Source organism: Diceros bicornis, chromosome 12 (genome assembly GCF_020826845.1).
Source record: "Diceros bicornis minor isolate mBicDic1 chromosome 12, mDicBic1.mat.cur, whole genome shotgun sequence".
In the NCBI taxonomy this organism is placed as follows: Eukaryota; Metazoa; Chordata; class Mammalia; order Perissodactyla; family Rhinocerotidae; genus Diceros; species Diceros bicornis.
This window is the reverse complement of record NC_080751.1, coordinates 35,631,995-35,654,685: the sequence shown is the minus strand read 5'-3', so window position 1 is coordinate 35,654,685 and position 22,691 is coordinate 35,631,995. Positions and strand designations below refer to the sequence as shown.

The 22,691-nt window shown below is 35.6% G+C and overlaps 1 protein-coding gene across 15 annotated transcripts in view; it reads right to left on the bottom strand.

Moving 5' to 3' along the window:
* Positions 1–22,691, bottom strand: part of NRXN1 (neurexin 1) — a 1,082,241-nt gene that overhangs the window by 278,068 nt on the left and 781,482 nt on the right. For all 15 annotated transcript variants that reach the window (XM_058551255.1, XM_058551254.1, XM_058551256.1 and 12 more), the window contains one exon: positions 20,553–20,734. In XM_058551255.1, the coding sequence (XP_058407238.1) occupies positions 20,553–20,734 (182 nt within the window). The remainder of the gene's footprint in view (positions 1–20,552; positions 20,735–22,691) is intronic.

The window sequence follows — 22,691 nt, the reverse complement described above, 5'->3', positions numbered from 1 at the left end:
CATATTAACATGATCTCTATCAAGGATGAATATTACAGTTACCTATGCCTAAGATGGTCTCAATTAAATATTGGGGGGAACACTTAATTTATAAAGTATAGTAGAAAAGTTATTAGATTGATATCAGAAGATCTGAATTCTGATCATTGCTCATGCTCTTACTAATCATGTCATCTAACCTCTCTAGGCCTTAGTCACCTTATTCATGAAATATGCTTTTTATACAATAAAAACTGCTTTCTGTACCTTTTGGAGTTGCTTTAAAGATGACGTGTAAAATGCTTTGAACTATAAAACAAAATATAAAATAAGAGATCATCAAATTAATAATAATAGTAGTAGAGAATCAAGACAGTCTGAATTAAGGGATTATTATTACATAGCCAAACTTTTGCTTAGTGAGCAATTATTCCTGCTTATTCTTCAGTTCAACAGCACGTATCCCATAGTTCGGCCAACCATAGGCCTTATGCAAAGTGAATTCTCCAAAGAAAATTTTAGGAAGCACATAATTGGCATAGTTCTTCTGGTTCCCCAATTAATATTCAGATGGTTTAGATCCTAAGAGCAAATGCAACAAACAATCCTTCTTTGGGAACATGAGTTATAGAAATAGGACAGTTAAAAGTAGTTATAATTACCAGGTATATTGGACAGGAAATCTGTCCAAATTTATAATTTGAATATTTTAATCATATCAGGTAGCTCTTTAGAGAATAAAACATCTAACAATAAATTATCAGAAGTAGAAGTTAATTTCACAAATGAATGTGGCTAAACCTCAGATTAAATTGATTAAATATTTAAAGAACTAACTATGCTTCGAAGTACAAAAAAAAATGGAGAGTGGAAGCAGAGAGAAGATGGTGTCAGAAAAGTTACTTTTTTAAACTTTAAAGCCAAATAAATTTATAAATTGTCCCTAGATTTTTACTGTTTTGAAGTTCATAAAGATTATAATATTGATTACATTTTATTCAAGCTGGATACCCTACTTTGAAATAGCAACACGGTATGAGAAAACTGGTCCAATTTAAAAATTTTGATTTTGAAGTTGTATGTGAGGAGACTATATTTACAGGCTTCAAGCCATATATCTTAACTATTTATGAACTAGAAGTAGAAAAGAGAATTATTAATCTCTTCCCATCACTTTTTATTTTCATGATACCAAATGAAGAGATTCTGCAAGATCTACATTTTTTTTTAAATGTAAATGAGCGGAGACTGAGACATGCCAAAACATATTTTCTCATTTTTAGCTTTCTATTTTCAACCCATTAAAAAAAGAAGAAGAAGAAAGAAAAATTAGAGTGCTTTATGGAGCTCAGGAAGCCACAGCCTCTGGGAACAACAGAACTGCCACACTAATTTTCTGCACATGTTGTACAGTGGAAAGTTCAACTTGGGTTTTAATGATCAATGGCACCACGTTAACATAACTTCAAAAAGTGGATTTCAGATTTGAGGGTAATTCCAAACACGCACCTGCTATCCTTGAAGCAGAGAATTCAAGTCCAGAATAATCACAAAGTCTAAATTACGCAGAATGTATTGTGAAATATCATTATTATCTTCAGAAAATAAAGAAATATCTATGACAGAACCTATTTTATGTGTTGGCAGCTTTCAAAAGATGTGGCTAAAAATAGCTTGTTAGTAATGCTTTGAAGGGTCAAAAGCAATGACCTTGTCATGTTCCTGGCAATCTTCGTTTAACACCCAGGTCAGATACTAGTGAAGATTAATACGGTAATTATAAAGGAATCAGAAATGTTGTTGTAGCAAAACAGACATAGCATAAGCAGTGCCTCCTACTACTGTTGATATTCTCCATAATTTTTCTCCCAGTCTTTGATTATCAGCACCACAATAAATATACTTTACAGAATACTTTTTGGTAATGTTAAGAATAGCAAAGACTGTTTAAAAAGTAGTAAATTTATTCTCAATATATCTTTAAAAATCACTTTTGAACAGTAGGTTCAATCTGCATATCAGAATGATGGGAAAATATTAAGCATGATCCCATAGCATTGTTATTGCTGTATCTGTGCCCACTGGATTAGTTGAGCAGCCAAGTGATTGGAAAAAACAACACCTGGAAAAATCCCTAAAATCACAGGATTTCATTTATCTGGCTAGACCTATAACTACTTACTTTAAAACTCTTTATCTAAGCTTGTAATTATACAAAAATTTTCTATAAATAGAGGCTCAACTCTCAACTTGGATCATCTTTCAGAAATGACTAACAAGAAAGAACTAATTATAACAGAAGACCCAAAGAAAGCATCTCAGGATAGCACTGCATTCTGTGGGTCTCTGCGGCCCATTTGTCACCACAATGCCTGGTTGAAGGTCATCTTTACAACCTTTACAATCTAGAGTACCACCCTGAAAACAACTTACAGTTAAGCTTTAGGATATTACTTTAAGTTTCCCTGCAGTATGATATCACTTGCACACTTGTTAAAATCTTTTTGCTCCTTTTCTTTTAGTCTAAGTTATTATTCTTGAAAAACCAGATAAGGTGCTTCCCATTTAACCATTCATTCAGAAAACATTTTCTGATGCCTACCCTGGGCTATACTCAAGGGCACAGAATTAATAAAACACACCATGCCGTATCTAACCTGAGCTTATGTTATTCCTGATGGTCCCCTTTGCTTACTTTTGTATGTTGGGCAAACTCCTCACCCACAGATGTCTGACTCTACCTCCTCTGCAAAGGTGCCCCTGAGGCGCCAAAGCAAAATTCATGATTCTTTCCTTTATGCTACTAAATTTCTGTGCTTCTATTATTGTCTTTATTACATCATTTAAATTCTTTATTTAAATGTCTGTTTTCACTATTCTTCAATTTTATTGAAGCATATGCAATATCTTATCCAGATTTATATACCAAGAAACCAACAACGTTCTATGCACTTTAAGGTTCTCAAGAAATGATTCATGAATGAATGAAAGACTCCTTACCTCCAGTGGGGACTGGATGCCTATTAGCTCTAAACATCCTTCTGGAGAGATCTCCCTGCTTCTGGTATGGACCCATCACCTCTGTCAAATGTTGATGATTCTCTCAAAATGAAATAATAATAAAGACTTGATTGTGTTCTCCTTAAGGTTCAGTACCCTCTTTTATTCTCTCAGATCCCAATTCCTTCAGTATGCTTCATATTCAACTACAACAATTACAGTTTCCTCTACCCCCAGGATTTTGGATAGAAAGGCGTTTGTTTATCTTGGAGTCTAAGACAGAATCTAAACTCCAGCAAACCATAGCTTATAAGCAGTATGATTCACTTACCTTCTAAAAATTAGAGTATCTTTAGTCTTTGATTAGGAGTTAGAATACAAGTTTACTTCTGTGTAAACTACGTTTGTAGGTCCTGAATCTTATCAGGGATCTGTAAACCTCAACTTTGTACCTAGTGACATGTTAGTTAGAAATTCCTGTTTTATACATGCAAAACAAAGAAGGCAAAGGTGCCCTTTCCAAAAATATTCAATTTTATTCCATATTTTAAAAATAATTTTAAGGAGAGACATACCAACAACCTTTAAACTTTTTCTTCTCCATTGTCAATGAATTCGAGTGTTGGCTTCATTTTGATGTTCCAAATACACAAAACTCCAGTGGCTACAGGTTTTATTCCTCTGACTGAACAGTTATCATATTTCAAAGATTCACTTGGACTTTAAATTAGGGTGACCTGCTTTCACTATATTCAAACAGGTTTATATCAATCTCTCCATCAGGCATAGCAAAAGACAAGTAGCTACATCTAGCTGTCCTGCCATCTAAATAACTGTAGAATTCCTAAAAGACGATAATTTGTTTTGTGACTATGCTATATCTGTACATTATCCACACAGTTTTCACTATTTCAGATTATCCTCTTCCTAGTTACCATTTTTGGGGGGAGAATAACATTCTGATTAGTATATAAGACTATCCCTCTGGGTTTGGAAATAACTCCAAGACAGTCAGAATATGAGAATTTTATCAAAAATAATTTGTGATCAAGCCTAGTTGATGAAAAGGTCCGATGAGTTTAGGCTTACATTAACTCCTTATTTTCAACAACTAAACCAAGTGTGAAATAAATGATTATTGAGGTGCCTACATCCTTAGTATAAAATGGAAAAACAAGGTTATATCAAGAGTTTGCAAATCTCTTATCCTATTGTCTCACTTTAAAGATATTCTACCTTTTCAGTCCTATTCACCAGAAAACAGATGTTGAAGTGACCACTTATTTAGGAATATGTTCTTACAGGCAGGCTTAGAGTGAATTACGAGTCACATCAACAGAAAGCATAATCAGCCCAACTCCTCAACTATGGCTCCCTGAGGTTCACCATTACAACAGAGAGAAGTTTGAAGCGGGAAAAACACTTCACCTCTCCTGCAATAGAAAGAAATTAATCCTCCCAGTTGCGCCAACCTAGAGGACTTCTCTGAATTCATTGAATTAGTGTGGATTGTTGAGGCAAAGACAGATTGTGCATAATAACCATGAAGCCAGGAAAAGACTAATGCCATGAGTACTTAAACAGATCCTAGTCGACGATTATACAAACCCTGTTAAAGGAGATGGTCAGAAAAGATGCAGAACGCCTTGAATTACAATTGCTTTGCCTCACTCAGATAACTGATAATTGCATTAGAACATTCCATAAGATCTGAACACAAGATCTTTTTCACATTTTCGATTCCAGGCTAGTATAATTCCCTCACCACACAAAGCACACCAGAAATCCTTGAAGTTCAATAAGATGTATCCAATTTCAACAATTGTACAATTTTCAATATAGCTGTACAAGATCTTTGGTAAAACCCATTTCAAATGGCCCATTATCAATTCCACATCTTTCTGTGAATCTCAAAATACATTAGGCTAGACAGTCATCTTATTTTAGCTTTAGAATGCATATCAGGTGTTTTTTTTTTCCAGACACAAGCAATTAAAGGATTGGAAAATAGCTCATGGAAACCTCCAAAGAATTGATCCTCAGAGAGCAAATCTTGCAACATCAAACAAGCCCACTTTCCCTTGGGCATCTCTGCTGACAAGAGTTATTGCTAGTTAAGTAAGGCAACTACAAGATACATACACAAACCATCACAATTAAATAATCTGCTTACCATATTACTAATACTTGCCAAGAGGCTGGTTGCTAGAATTTTCTTACTAATTTGATGCTAACCACATGACATGATGCTACCACTGCAGAACTTCCTTGAAGATGGTATTCTACCCATTTTGTATTGGGTACATGTATTTTATTATTCTGTAGTTACATGTATTGTGTGTCTTACCCAATCTTGCCTACTTATTTTATTTTAGAATCTCATGGGCTTTGTATCTTGAAGCCAAACAACCTGTTGGAAATAAACAGCAGAGAACAGAATCCCTCTTATCTGCTTGCTGCCTAACAAATCAAAACACACCAAAATCTGGGATTATTAGAGAAGGTTTTGGGATAAAGAAATACAATAAAAACTGACTTGTCAAATGGGCCTCCCTGCTGCTCAGCCCCATGTGTTGCCATAGCAAGATGCATCTGTTCAGCTATTAAATATGTTAGTGAATATGATATAGACAGCCGTGGCATTATCAAATATTCTTAGTGCCTATTAAACTCCACAGTTACATATTTTAATTTTACCTTTCATTAGTAAAACTCAAGGTGGTAGCGCCTTAAAAATAATTTTAAAAGCTCAAAGAAAAACTATAATTTGGGTTATATTTCACATGTTTAAATTATATTCATGCATTACTAACAAAAAAATTTGGAAGCTAACCAAAACGCTCCTGAATTTTAAATGCGGTTTTATCAGCTATAATTTAGCTCACAATGGATGCGATAAGACTAAGGTAAATAATGACAGGTAAAATTTGAAAAACTTAAATAGCTACATCTTTTTTTCCCTTCTGAACATTTTACTTCCTTTCAATTTAATCTTAGCCATTATCAAATGCCACACAACATATGAGCTAGTCCCTTTATGTAATCCACTGTCTGAGCTCGAGAACTTTGTCAGTTAAATTGGGTTATCAAGAGCTAAAACATCTATGCCTTACTAAACGTTTAATAGCAGAACACAGCCGTTGTTAGTTTGTTTGTTATATTAAGATTAACCACAATAATGTTGACAATATTAATACATTTCAAAGCCTGTCACGTTTCACTGCTGTTGCACAAGTCCTAGGGACTGCATGATCAAAACGAGAAGTGACTAGGGGCAAAATTAAGAATTATGGAATGTGTAGAAGGTGAAGAACACAGAGGCAGACTCTGAAATGTCTACTGCTTCTCACTGGGACATTAACCTCTTGCCTGCCTGGCTCTTCACAGAAAATTGTGTGGCCACCGCTTCCTTAAAAAGAGCCACATGATTCATGAAGGTGTGGTCCAGCTTCCTCAGCCTGCTGCTGTGCTGAGAATGCTGTCAGAATGTAAGAAAGATTGTCACCCAAGCTAAAGGAGTATAATTATTAAAATGTAGACACACTCAAATCAAATAGGCCAGGAAGAAAAATCATTCTATGGAGCTCAATGTCTTGAGAAATAATGAGGCCAGTTAGTTTTTAGATTAAAATGCCCCAGTTTGCGACATCCTTATATACTTGCTGGTGGGCGTGTTCAACAGTACAATGTTCTTAAAGGACAACTCTCCAATAAAAATAGCGGTTCTGCTTGTAGGAATTTATCCTCCTAAAAAAATACTTTCATACATATAAAATGGCATTTTTACAAGATTAAAACTTTTTTTATCAGTTTGTAATACTGAAAATTCTGTAATACTGAAATCAAGCAAAATATACATTAATAGGGAATGGTTTGACACATTGTAGTATATGCATGCTAAAAGGATACCAGGGGGTAAACATGAGGTATTATATGCTCTAAAATGGAAAGATGTCCAAAATATATCAAGTAAGAATAATCAAGCTATAGAATAGTATGTATCATATGAAAATATTTTGTCTTTTTAAAGAATGTTCAAGCACATCAGCATATATACAACTATTTTCATGTATACAGAAAAGAAATATGCATGCATATGTATGAAAGTAAAGATTAGAAGTTTGGACACTATAGTAAAAAGGTTGTTATAGGCAGTTTTTACTTTTTATTCTCATTGTTGTATTTAAAGTTTTCTATAAGCAATTTTATGATTTAAGAAAATAAAATGTATTAAAAATATGGGTTTTTTTCTAGAGAGTAAATAGAGACATTGGACAACAAATAAAATTCAACTCTCTTGAACAGCATGTCATAAAATATTATTGGCCTTGCAGACCCAATTCTATGCATCACTAATCTATTGAATTCAGTTTATGTCTAGACAGTTAGAAAAATCCAAAAAAAAGCCAGTAAATAGAAAAAGAACAGTTAAATAATAGAAATACAGTCTACCGAGGAGAAAGTTCACTGAAAGCTAGTTCAGTATGAAGCTGATGGTTACAGTACGTTCTTCACACAATAATGAACAGTATCTTTGTTGCAATTTCCAATACCAAAAAACATCCCCAGCCCTTCATTTATCCAAAACCCTTCACAAAAGCCGATTACAAATGACCAACTAACCACTGGTCTTGAATTAGTCATTGGAAGAGGGCCAGAATTTACAACTTTCTTTCCTTCATGTGAAATTTCTCTGCAATGCCTGTCTTTTAAAAATCAAATGGACTCAGTTCTGAAACCTGCATGGCAGGCAGCCTGACCTTACTCCACATATAACCGCTAAAATTTCAACTCCATTTTTCTGCTGACACACTTGGGGATATAGAGCTCCCAAAGCCTTGCTTTTACTGCTAATTAACAATAATGAACAGGATGACATACTTTTCTTTTGAACACTTCTGTCAGGAAGATGTCCAATCAGCAAGAGATACAAGCAACAGACAAATTCCATTTTTCCCCCCTCATTTATATGCTGAGATACGCAGAGACTCTACCCTGCCTTTCAGTTAAAATAAAGTAGGTCAAGCTGTCTAGGCTATATGTATTAGCTTTAGAACCTGGGGAAAGGCTGAAAGCTGCTGCTGCAGCCACAGTTTCCAGAGCATTGCAGGTGATTTTTATATTCATCTCCATATAAGGCCAATACTCTTGTGACAGTATTAATTTAGTCCTACATTTAGGCACAACTCAAAAAATAGCAGTGATACCTATAGTTCCACCCATTAAAGGAATTTTAATACAAAATGTCATGTGCTATGTCATGGCACTCTTCATGACACAGAAGTTCCAGCTTGTGCCCATGGTACGGAATCTCAGAACACAGTACACAGTAAAGACTCATTGAGTTAAGATAGGTAATTTGGATTGTATCATCATTTGGAAAAGTAGCTGGCTGGCCTGAAATTTTCTTTTTCACAAAATAAAAATGAGGCTTTGAAGTCAGATAGAACTGGTTCAAAGTCAAGCATAGTTACTTACTAGCTATGTGATTTGGCTCAATTATTTAAAAATGCAGTTGGCTCATCTGTAAAATTGAGATAATAATTCATACCTTAATGGGTTATTACGAATATTAAATGAAATATAATTTTTACGCAAAATGGTTAGATTAGTGTTTGGTCCATAGTAAGCACTCAATACAAACTAAATCGTATTGTTTAGTTATTGTTCTCATTGCTAAGCAAATGAATAGAGAAAGCATGGTTTCATAGGGAGAGCTTAACCCTACTTAAGATAATTAACTGTCAGTACCTTCAAACATTTAATATATATTAATTAAAATCATTTTTTAAAAACTCTCAATAAATGGAGAATCAATTTCACCTCCATCATTTAAGCAAGAGTCAGATGTTGGCACAGCAGGAGAAAAAACAGAGGATGGTCAAATTGCCAGGTAGTGGAAGTTGATTACCCCCCACACCCTAATCAATTAAAGTTGATTACCACAGGAGGTTTTTTTTTTTCTTTCATTCTCCAATTGGATTCATCTTTTCTCATCAAGTCAGAACACAGGGAAATATATCAGATGTTTTTATATAAGTGCCCAAAATAACACAGACAGCAGATAAGCAGCATATGAGTAAATCTCAGAGAAGTGATCGCCTGTTTGGAATATTTGAACCCAGAAATGGAGCTGGTCGATGGTCTCACATGAGAGAAGTCTTCCTTCCCTGAGAAAACACCAAGTGGACAATGAGTCCATTTCATGATAGGTTCCAGCACTTGGACCTCTGCCTTGAGTGTGTAAGCCTCCTTAGGTTATAGATGGGGCGTCCAAGGAGAGTGTCACATGTTTTCACCATTATTCTTTGGGAGGCTACCTCATACTATGTTCCAAGGAGAGTGCTCCTCATGTGAGCTCCTGCACTACAATGGAAAACTACCAGCAGGAGGGGAAGCAAGGCCACAAGCCAAAAAGAAAGGCTCCATTCACTCATACATGCATTCCTTTATTGATGGACATTATTAATATGTATTAATAAGCATCATGCTAGTGTCTGAAAATACAGAGATATATAGTACATGGTCACTGACCTTGAGGAGTTCACAATTTAATGGGCTAGAAGGACGCATAAGGAAATAGCTATGACTATCGTCAAGCAATATAATAGAATTAAAAACAAAGTGCTATGATAGTACTAAGAAGGACATGATTAGTTGTGCCCTAGGGGACCAAGGAAGGCTTCACAAATATATAAAATATATGATCCAGGCCTTGAAGAGGAATAAAAATGCACCAGACCAGGAAGGAGAGGAGGGCAGGTAGGAGTGGGGAGAAGTAGGAATACTTCAAAGAGTGAAATGAGCACAAATAAAGGCACTTTGGAGGTCTATTTTTGCTGACTGTGATTTCATTTTTGGTATAAATATTTTCTGAAAATTGTGTTTCTCTGCCTTTAAAATATGCATGCCCCAGACTTACAAATCAAACATTGCTGAAGCTAGCTAGCTAACCACAAAATGTTTGGGGCAACTAGTCAACCAGATAACTTTCTGTGTGTTTATTTAACTAGAGAAAATGGTTTATGGAGCTGATATCTGAAATGTGCAGTAATTCATGTGATGTGTGGTATGCCAAACACTGGAGCTGACTTTCTAAAACTTCATTAAGCAGACCAAGGCAGAGTTGTTGGGTTTAACCCGCTGAGGGACTGCGTCCTGCACTCTTACCTGCACTGCGCAAGTAAGGTACAGAGGTTAAACACATGAACTTAAAAGTCGCACTGTCTGAGTTCAGATCTTGGCTTTGCTGACTAGCTCTGTGACCGGTGCTTCCTTTCCTCATTAACTAAATGAGGATATATTTTTTTCTCATAGGTGTTTATGAATATTAGATGGGATAACATACGTAAACTTAGAACAGTTATGAGATTATTGGTTGCTTTTATAAAAGCCATACTTAAAGACTGCTCCATGGAATTTAAAAACCTGTAATTACGCTTCTACAGCATGAAGGTTTAAAATACCAGCCTATGCCTATATTCTGTGGCTAATGTGCCACCATATGAAATTTATCCATTACATTCTAAGCTACTTGAGGTCAAAAGCCTCACTTGACTCTGTATTCCCAGTGCCTTGAAAGGTGCCTGGGGGGGAAAAAAAGGTTTTTTAAATGCATGTATTAAAGAGAGAATACATGCAAGTTGGAGTGGGGGTAGCTGGAGATAGAGTTGGAAACAAGCCCAGATTTTGCATTCATTGCAGGCCCAGCTAAGGAGTTTGGCTTTGAACTATCTGCAGTATAGGCCAGTGGTTCTCGAACAGAACGGTGAAGGTGTGGTCACCAGTCTCTTGCCTCAAGACGCCAATCTATAAAGAGGCAACAAACACATTGGAAACTCGCTGGAAGTTAGTTCAGATTTGCATCTTTAATTCACTCCTAACACGTTACATATAAACTGACTTCTCCTGAAGGAAACAATGCCCTTGACTGATTGCTCTTGAACATTTTCAGAATGCACATATGCAGTTTAAATTGGCAGAACTTCTAGAACCAAAAGATGATTTCAACAAATATTTGTTGCTCACTTGCTAAATTCCAGGCTCAAGCTGGGCTCTGGGAATACAAAGGTGCACAAAATAGATCAAAGTCCCTGCCCTCTTGACGCTTTCTGCTGCTCACCATCACACTGTTCAGCTTGCATGAAGAATTTGCCATCGGAACTTAGACACTTTAATCTGAATCCAAAATTATGCCTGGTTCACATAATTTGCCAACGAAAACAGAAGAGAGTACAAGGACTACAAAAAAATGATAATAGCCAATTCTTTTTCAGACAATTGACTTTGCTTTGTTCAGGAGAAGTAAAATACTAAGTGTCTGTGTATACAATTTTGATAATTAGAAAATTAGTTTCCCTCCATACCCCCACTAAATAAACATTAAAAAAAATACTTAAAGAATATTATGGAGGGGCTTCAAATTGACACCTGAACAGGGAGTCCATGCCCGGGCATCTCTGACCAGCCTTGTTAGCAGGTGAGGAGCTGAGACACATGCAGAGCAGTGGGAGGAAAGAGGTGGAGTTATGGGGGGAGTGCCAGGATCTGGGCCTCACTCTCCCTGCTCTTTTTCACTAAGGAGTAGCCCTTAAGCAAGCACAATTACTCCTGGGGGTGGGTGAATATTATCAGTCAGATATGTCTCAAACCAGAAGAGGTTGAGACCCACTGCTATGAAACATTTAAAACCAGAGGTTGAAATAACCAAGTTTTTATTTTATAAAAGTCATTCTGGTGGTAGTGCAGAGATGGATTACAAAGAGGAAGAAGCTTGGAAGCAGGGAGATGAGTTAGAAGGCTATGGCAACAGTTCAAGAAGAGGCCATTAAACTAAGGCAATAATAACGGGATTCAAAGAAAACAGATAAATTCTAAGGATAAATTCAATACAGTAGCCTCTAGCCATATGTTGAGAACTTGAAATGTGGCTAATGGAATTGAGGCACTGAGTTTGAAAGTTATTTAATTGTAATTAAGTTAGATATACATTTAAAACTGATACTCGATTCAGTTATGGAAAGCTTTTAAGCATGTTGCAATAATACAGATATGTGAATTTACTTTTACAACTGGAAATCTTATGAAATATACAGTATTTCTGATGAAAATTTAGATTAAGAATTGAGAGGTGCTGAAAGTGTAAAATACACAACGGATATCAAGGAAAAATAATGTAAAACATAGTAAAATTTATATTGATTATATGTTAAGATGATAATACTTTGGAAATATTGAGTTAAATAAAATATATTCTAAGTTAGTTTCATCTGAAGTTTTTTGTTTTGTTTTTGTTTTTTTCCTTTTTTAATGTGACTACTAGAAAATTTAAAATTACCATGCATGGCTCACATTATATTTCTATTAGACCATGCTGATCGAGAGACATTTCTGGAATTCGGTGAGAAACATATTAGGTCGTAAAAGTAAGCATGGGAAAGATGTCAAGGTTTTCATCAGTAATTGTGAAGAGGGTATGCAGTTGGGAGATGATGAGTTCAGATTTTTTTTTTTATAATTTTATTTATTTATTTTTTCCCCCAAAGCCCCAGTAGACAGTTGTATGTCATAGCTGCACATCCCTCTAGCTGCTGTATGTGGGACGCCGCCCCAGCACGGCGGGAGAAGCGGTGCGTCGGTGCGCACCCAGGATCCGAACCCCGGGCCAATAGCAGCAGAGCGCGCGCACCCAAGCGCCAAGCCACGGGGCCGGCCCATGAGTTCAGTTTTTAACATGGTAAGTTTGAGGTGCCCGGGAGGCATCCAGGTGGAGACGCTGAGTAAGCCATTGGACATGCTAGTATGGTGACCAGAGGGGAAGTCAGGACTAGAGACGTGTATCTGGGAGTCAGCAGTCTGCATTTGCTGGCTAAAATTCAGAACTGAATTTTAGGAATATTAAGATTGACTTATTTTCATTGGCCAAAAAGCCCTAATTATTAATTAAATTTTGATCTTTTACCAAAGAGCTTTTTTGGTCTGTCAATCTTGTATTTCCACATTTTGTTGGGCAGAAAGGCTCTAAGGGGTAGGTTCAGGAGGAAGTGTTTTTCTTGATAGGAGGAGCCCTCCATTGAAATACCTCTTCAGAAGCCTAATTGCAGTATGTTCTTCCAGGGCTATGCTTTGTCGACAGAGAGGTTAAGCTCGTCCAGCTGGTCTCCAGGAGGGCAGTGGCCTCCTCCGTCTTGTTAACAGAAGAATCCCAAGATCCAGCATACTACCTCCTAAAGTAAGTTTGTAAAGACAGCACGAATTGCACTCCACAGCTCGAAAAATGTTTGTTTTCATCAAAAGAATTTTCTCAGGGGGCCGGCCCGGTGGCGCAAGCGGTTAAGTGCGCGCGCTCCGCTGTGGCGGCCCGGGGTTCGCTGGTTCGGATCCCGGGCGCGGACCGAAGTACTGCTTGGTAAGCCATGCTGTGGCGGCGTCCCATATAAAGTGGAGGAAGATAGGCACCGATGTTAGCCCAGGGCCGTCTTCCTCAGCAAAAAAAGAGGAGGATTGGCGGATGTTAGCTCAGGGCTGATCTCCTCACAAAAAAAAAAAAAAAAGAATTTTCTCAGGCCCAGTGAAAATTATCTCCAGTTCATTGCTCCTAATTTAAAATAGGATTATTTATGCCTGCTATTAACTTGAGTGTCCTGTAGTAGATTCACCTGGGTCATTTTCTTTCTTTGTTGAAATGAACCGCCTATGTATGGAGTGGCCTCAAATCAGCTTTAATAGAATTCCAATGCCATAGTGTCACTTTCGTCTTGTTTCCTGATCTTTGGCTGATATGTTTGCTACTCTGTTTCCGTTTTTTAAATATTATTGTGATGCATTTTGCTTATGGCTTTCAGTGTTTTTTGTGCAATAAAAGGAGTTTTCTGATCAGTACGCATCAGGAATGCGTACTGATGACTTCTTATTCAGTATGCATTCCCCAAATTAGTTCTTAACCCTCTTTTTCCATCAATCTTTATTCTGCAAAGCCAGCATCCTTAATAATATGTTTGCATGTGCTTTCATTGTTGCTCATCATTTCCTCCTAAGACACGTAGACTCTGAATATGTTCTGAGCATGAGAGATCTTAACCATGTCTTCTGGGAATCTCTTAATAATTGAGCTCAGCTGCTTCTGGATTGCTGAGCCCATATAAGATTATAAATCTTTGCTGTTTTAAGCTGCTAAATTGTGGGGAAATCTGTTACACAGAAATAGAAAACTAATACAGAATGAACTACATTATAAGTGATCAATAACGATGTGTTGAATGGGCCAAAGGAGATGTTTCTTGAAGGTAGGCTTTTGAAAAATAGTAGCTACAGAAGAAACGGAGGTGTAGTCAGTAGGTAGAAAGAATTCAACAAGAGGTCTCTTGTTTTGGCATGCTGGTATTAGAAAAGAGGATTTGCTAAGACAACTCATCACTGGCTAACTTAGAATGGACTTGAAGCTATTCTGTAAAATAGTCTGGGGTCTACCACAAAGCAAGCGGTCAAGAAGAGTAGTGATCATAGAGTGGAGCAGAGTCTATGGACAAGATTTTCTCTACCTAGGTAATGCCCTGGACATTGTTTCCGCAACTCTTCCAAAGAGATTCCTGAGCCCTTGACTTCCTTCCGCTACCTCAGGAGGTGACCAGATCCCAGGGCCAACCCTGAAAATATTCAACATTTGAATAGAAAAGTTGATGACCGAGCAGAATCTACACAGTGAGAAGAAATGATAAGAAACCATCTGGACAGAAATAGAAATAAAGAAATGACAAGAAGAAGTTCATTTTAAAAAAAAAAAAGATTAATCAATTTCACTGGCGTCCAAAGATAAGCATAGAATTTTGGAAAAATAGACCTGAAAAGGGAAATTAGGATCAGAATGTTGAGGATGTTAAATGTTAGGCATATAGCTTTACATGTATGTAGTTAGGAGGCATCAATGTGTTTTAACAGAGAAATAACAGAATCAAAGAAGCATTTCAACAGATTAGCCCAACATAAGTATAAAAAATGAACTGGAAATTATTCAGAATATAGACAGGAAAATAAGTATAAGAGTCTAAGTGGTAAGTACGTGAACTGAGGAGGTGCAGGTAGAGACAGTTGTTTTGGTTCTCTTATTAAATTTCATAGCAATAGAATTTCGGAGAAAGAAATAATTCTAGAAATCTGAGAACCAAATTCAGAGAATTACTGATGCACCAAAGGTGACAACCAGTAAATTAGAAAATAAGAAACTGAATTAACTTCCAAAGGGAAAGGATGAAGGGAGGCATTTGTATTGATTCACTGGACACTACCCCTCCCCCAAAACAGAGACTGTTTCAAGACATCTGGATAGCACTTAAGCCAACAGAAACGTGATCATCACTTCTACCATTTTCGCCAAAGATAATTCGCATCCTTCATACCTTAGAAGCTTGAACAAGAAATTTACATGGTGAAAAGATATGATTTTAATCTTCCTTTTAAAATTCTAGTCAAATAGGCCACATGTTCTCTAATTCATGTAAGAACCAGGAAAAGAAAACCAAATAAAATATCTACTGTATATGATTTACAGCATTGAATTTAAATATAACATGGTAAAGTGAAACTCTTAAAATAGGTGAATTTTTTGGTTAGAAAAAATACTTCAGGTGGAACATAATTTAAATTCAAGAGAAGCCTATGAGGGAATAATTGGGTTTTATCTTGTTAGTATAGGTATGTACCCATGTATAATTACTGACTTTAAAAAGGTATTTTTTACTTTAATCTTAATAGAGCAGTACGATAAGTAGTGTAAAATGTAGAGGCAGAGAAAGATGAGAAAGATTTGAAACATCAACAATATTGATAAGAAGTTATTTTGGGACACGTAATATTTACTAAAAATACACTATGCTTCTAGTCTATATTAAAACTGCTGATCAAAAGGTGTATTTCTACATCAAAATCAATTAAGAGCTTGGTTTCAAAAATAAGGCTTCCGGCCTAGAAAAGTACAAAGAAGAAACATTTAAGGCAAATATGTACAACAATTCACTAATCAAATTTGCAATGCTCTTTCATGCTCCCAAGATGAAAGAGTTTTAAAGAACACTCTTCACTCATCCTCTCCTCCACTCTCTATACATTTCCTCCATGTCATGCACACGTTAATATTCATGGCAGTGAGTGAGGACACACTTGCAATGGCTTTCTTCTGTAAGTCAGAGAGGGGTTAAGTAATCTCCAATTAACATTTCCCAACTGATATATAAAGCTGTTTACTCTAGAGTGACAACATTGGCAAAATTTCTAGACATATCTTACAAATTATTAAAAAATTGAACATAATTTTTTCTTATTGTTTCCAAGAAATTATTTTATTCAATATTGATTAAATAATCCTCAACATTACTAATTTAAATGGATACAACACTTTACGGTTCACAAATCTCTTCTTAATAATCTTTATCTTAAAAACCTATCATTTGTCCACATTCTTACAAATACTATGCAGATAAGAAAGTTAAAACCACAAGAGGAAGAAATGGAGATATATACCAAGATGGAGAAATACCCAAGAAACACTAGTCACTTTAGTATAAAGTATGTTTACATAAATAATCTAAGATACCTGGTGACCAGGTTCCCAGCTCACTTATTTATTCATTTATCCAACACATATTTATTGAGATAAGTACTAAATGGTGAGCTCACTTATTTTTGTATCCAAAGAGCCTTCAACATAGGCCTGGGCTGTATTACTTGCTCAAAAAATATTTCCAGACAAGCTTCTAGCATGCACTGAAATAAATAATGAAAAGCCACATTTCTATTATATTATTTTTCTTACTAATCATCATTATTATAAATTACGCTCTCTGCCATCATAAAGTTTATCTCCATTTGAAAATAACAGACAGATATGAAATGACTAGAGAATAATTCATGATAAAAGTGAGTTACAATAAATGAGGTAATTATTGAGAGATAATCATTCATCCAACAAAAGTTCCCAACATAGACTTTCTTTAGACAAGCAACTACCATAATCAATTCTCAGTTGGAGATTCAGAAAATAAAATCAATAAAAACATGCAACTTTTCAATAATACAGCTGCTGGGTATCAAGTGCTACATTTTTATCTACATTGTAAACAAGAAGTTAGATGACTTTTTCAGAGTTGTATAGAAACTAAACTGCATCTGACTTCACTTCGACTATTGAAAAGCTGAGAGTCTATACTTAACCTTAAAGCCATAATATTTTCAATACATAATTCATCAATTCATTTATTATTTCAGAAAACACTTATTGAGCACTTGTATTCCAGGCACTATATGCTAATTAAATGCTCCTCACTCCATGTCTTTATCTTCCCCTCTTCCCCTCCTAAAACCTTACAAATTTCAATAGCAATATCATATGGCTTTGAGGTTAACAGTGGTAGCATGGATATTAATATAACAAAAAAATCCAACTATAAAATGAGGCTATCTGAATCAAAAACCATTTTATTCCAAGTTGTTATATTTTTAAGAGTACAGTTAATGAAAATTTAAATATGATTATATTTTCAAGTAAAGTTAACATGATCATTTGAAAAAATGGGATGATAAACAATGTCAGATATTCACATCATCACTGAAATTATATGCCAATCAAATTTTGAAAGTTATGTAATTGAAATTGCATTAAACATTTCAGCAAGACTGGAGCACCTTTTAATGTGTGCAATCAACTTTCCAGCTTATTGGTTAACTCAATTAAGGGTGGAAATATGATTTTTAAATAAGATCAGTACACGGTTTATACTTGGCTGACCTTGGAGATTTACTGAAATTTTCCTGGCAGTTTGATGGATAACCGAAATTTCCAACTTTTATAGATAAAACATGTCATCTATGATATCAATCAGAAATTAAGTCAGTTATATTTATAAACCAAAATCAAACAATAGTAATAGTCTATACTTCTATAAATTTTGTTTTGCTTTTAAATTTCCAATCCTGAAAGAAGCAGAAGAAACAATTTGGGGAAAATCAGGATAGACTCAAAGGTGTCTAAATAATTTTGTAAAATATCCTTTGAATATTCCCAAATCTAAGTATTATTATTAAGAATACTTCTGCTTCTATCACCCGTGGGTATCAACTTTGGTCCCGATACACTTCATTTTCCTTTCCTTTCCTCGCTTCCTCATTCCTTCCCTTTCTCTTTCTGTCTCTGTCTCTCTCTCTTTCCTTTTTTAGTATCTAACTCTTCTTTCTCTTCCTCTTCTATGTACCCAACACTGTGGAAAAGAGTTAGAGGTAAACTTCAGTAGCAAAAAGAAAACCATTGGCCTGGTGTTAAATTTTGTCTATATGTTGAAAACATGGAAAGAAGTGACTTGTCTCCACATAAGCAACTTGCTAAGTCACTAATGCCTGATCACTGCTTGTACGCAACGAGAAAAAAGGGAGGGAGAGAGAAAGTTTTAGTCAGCCAGATTTGAACTAAGACTGGGTCCTAATAGTTGATACAGGAATCAGTAGGGATGACCAACAATGATGTTTGGTAAGCCCAGGGAACCAATGTCCATTTTCCATTTCCCAATCAAGGACAGGCTCTTGGATCAAGATAGAGTTTGAAGAGAGAAAATCCAAGAGGGAGGGTGTATAGGGACAAATATTGAATCCAAAGTGAATGGCAGGCAAGACCAAGAGAGGAGATTCAGAAAGAAGGAAGTTCTCACAGGTCAGCTGTCAGAAATCCATGGCCAGTAAAGAAGCTGTGGAAGGTACTAGGCTGGTATGGACACCTAGAAAGCCAATCCTTTACATATGTGAAAGGACTCTAAGTCCACATTTGATCAGAATTGGAAAGAAATACCCATTCTTGTAGACTAAAACCCTTTGACCATAAAACAAACAATAGTGGTTTGAGTAATTCAATAACATGGCCGTTTATGATTTGAGAGTGATCATTGTAGAACCTTTTCTCAGGGTAAATGTGTAATTGGTTATGGATCAATAAGTAATTTCTCTCAGGAGGAAAAGCTCTTGTTTTCTTTTTTATTTATTTATTTTTCGAAGTTGCAAGGTTCTTAAATCAAAATGGAGCAAATACATTTGGAAAGTTGATATTACTCTAAACAGCAAGATTCTTCACTGCACCAGTTAAGTTTATTTCAACTGATCATTTATTTATGATGCCATAAAAATCCAGATGCTTTCAATTTTGATTGTGAGATATTTGCTGAAAGGCAGCTGAAATTACTTTCCCAGGGTTCCCATTTTGACAACTGCATTTTGAATTGAAAATTTACGACTGTTCAATAATGGTTGTGCTGAGGTGTTTTTTTTCTTTCCAAGATTAGCAACGAATTCAGCTCTTGTGGTCAGTGTAAACCCCTACTCAGCTTATTGGAAACTCTAGAAGTCTAATGGAAAACTAAGATTAAGAAAATAAATGAATAAAATTTTGAGAATTAAGACCCTGCAAAAGTCAGTGATAATGTATTTTGGTATCTGGTGGTTTTCCAAATCATTTTAGGATAGTACCTGAAGGCCAGTTTCTAACAAGAAAGAACATGTTGACCTAATCAAATGTCCATTGAGGCATAGGTGCTGGTAAAGGGAGAACTTAGCAGGACAGTAAGGATAAAAAGGGGGATAGGGAGACTTATATGCTTCTGGAACCTTCCAGAAGATAGAACTTTAAACCAAGAATTATGATGATAAGAACCTTTTAGAGTTTTTGAATATGTGATACTTTCCTATGGTTGTTATTTTGACATATCAGTGAAATATTAATATCTCAACAATGAAAGACTATGTGTGCTTCTTTGAAAATATTATAAGGAAATGAGGAGATAAAGAATTGCAACCATACAAATTAGTAACTCTTTGAATGCAGAGATATAGGGAAGGGTCTCTAAGCAACAGTCCGTTATGGCAACTTGAAAAGGTAAAGGAAGCTTTTCATTCATAAACTATTATTTGCCATCTACTACATACTAAGTAACTTCTTGTGGGAGGCTTAGAGTTTAGAGAAAAAGGAATGGTCCCAGTATATAAATGACAAGAGCCCATTCTATGTTTTTGATACTTATGTGTCAAAATGAATATAATATAGCATAGAAATAATCTTTTTGCCATTTTCTTTCATATCCCCAAACATCCTTAATCCTTTTCTCCTGGCCGTTGCATGTACCTTTAGACAATTCTTTTCTTGAGTGAGAAAAGAAATAAGGACATTGGATCCACATCTTTTGTTGTCACCAGTATTACAACCTCCTGCTTCCAGCCAGATGGAATAGTATCCACTGGGCAATAACTTACTTTATTAATTCGGCAAATCTGCCTAAAGTCAGTAAAAACACACCAAAAACAAATCTTTGTGAACAGAGAATTCAGAGGAATTCACACTTTAAAAAATATATTTTCTATTGTAAAGCACATTTTTAACAACAGTAATAGTATAAAGTGTTATTACGTCTAGAGTGTATTTATATTTTCTGTACCGAAGTACTGGTTGCTGGGGGAAAGAAACTTCCAAAGGGCAGAATTATGGGTTATTAACAAAAAGCTAACAGCAAAAAGTAAAAGCTGAATCTTATTTTAAAAGTACTTACTATATGCAGCTCTAGGTAGTCACCCAGGCCAGAAGAACTGTCCACTCGCACCAACACAGCTTCTTTCTGAACAGTGCTAAACCCTATGGCCAGTCTGTCTGCCCGTGTACTTGGCCGGTCGTTAGGAGGCCACTTATATGTGATTTGTCCACCACCTTTGCTAAAGATATACGTTGTCCCAGCTGGAAAACAAAAACCAAAACCAATTAGTCCAAATACATCAAGTGCACACTTTTCCATGTTTGCTATGTTGACGTATCAGTAAAGTATTAAATTTACACTATGGCAAAACACATACACACATAAAAAAACTATGGCAAAGCAAATAAGCAAATACCAGATTTAAATCAAACATGCTCAAGAAAGAGAACAGAGTTCTTTTTTTTTAAAGAAATATTAAGGCAGCTCAGTTTTTAATACACTTATTAAATCTATCAGCAGGTGTTTCAGAGTAAATGGGAGATTACTGCTTTTTCCATTGAATTGGACAAGCATGAGATGTAATAGGGTTTTATTTCTTCCTGCCAGTTTTTAAGAAATAGTTTAGTAGGAAACATACTTTGGACGCTTCCAAAAGGAGCAGAAACACATATCAACTTGTTTTTGAAAGAAGAGCTGAATGTAGATGTGACAGGGTCATACAACACAGTGAAGCAAATCGCAACAAATATACTACGAATCAACTTTTATGGGGAAAGAGTCTATTCACATATGACAGATGATAACTAATGGATGAACAGCCATAAGCCCCAGTAGTCATGTCAAGGAAATACAGATAATAGATCCCATCCATAGAAGTTAGGTCTTATTTAACGAGCAATATCTAGTAGCTGTCAAACTCTCTAGCATCATAAAAAGATCCATTTTTTCCCCAAAGCGAGTACTAGTCTTACAGCACTAAGAATAATGTCTTAGCCTCATTCAGTGAGTGTTCAAGTTTTACTTGATAGTGGTGATGTCAGTAAATTATCCATCTTACTTTAAAAAGAGTTTTGTTTCAAACAAGTTTACTAAGCATCACGCATTAAAGTCCTATCTCATTGCACCATTGACATCTATCTCACTAAATGCAATAAAATGAACTCTTTGAGTCAGAACATTTGCAAGAGACATGCAAAGATATATACGAAGGAGAAGAGATCTTCCTCCCACTAAAGGGGACCACAGACATATTTATTTAATTATCCCCGAAACAGACCCTAGGGTACAATTTATAGAGGGGAATGTAATCTTCCACTAACAAAGGAAGCCAGTACATATTTACCAGGTACCCGTTATATGCTGAACATGTTAAGGAAAGCAGTAACAGTGAATAGTAAAATTTAGGCCACAAAGCATCTTGTGTTTATGGAAAAAATAGCTTCTACTAAGAGTAAGGCTTATGTGTAAAAGTTGTATGTACCGCAGTATTTTTTCAAGATATCTACATGTTAAATTTCTATGGTTACCAAATTTACCAACTAAAAGAAGTTGCCTTACTGTCACATTTGTATACATTTAATTAAATAGCTGACAATACCGACTTTTCCTCTTTTTGTATTTTGAAGCCAACTGTTCTTTGTATTCTGTCTGAGACATTTCCATAGGCCCTTGAGAAATTCCAGAGACCTCTGCAGTACGCCTATTGTGCCTGATTGGTTAAAAAGGCCTTGGTATGTAGACTTGACCCAAGAAACATGTCAGGATAATATTGAATGTAAAAGTGGTAAAACCGAATCCTGTTAAAATGCAATGGTAGAGCAGCTGTGCACTTCTCTATTAATTTTTTTGGATACTAATGCAAGAAAGCAGTTTCTCTCTCTCATATAAAAATATGTAAGTTATATTTCAAAGGCACCAGTCAGTGTGCAAGCAAAGAAAATCCAGAATATACAGATTTGTGTATCAGAAATGTCAGAGCCTTCCAGGACCACTTATGTTCTACATCATCAGAAGGTGGTTCATCAGGTTATTAACAAGCAAGCATTATTTGATAAATATTTTCCTACTTGGTAATTTTTGTAGATGATTCAGTATTAAATGTTTCAGTAAAGCCTATATTCATAAAAATAGGACAAGAATATATAAAAGTGGAGATCTCTTTAAAAGGAGGATGTGGCAGAGACCTCTGAGTGCTGGTACTTGATTAATTTTATTTTT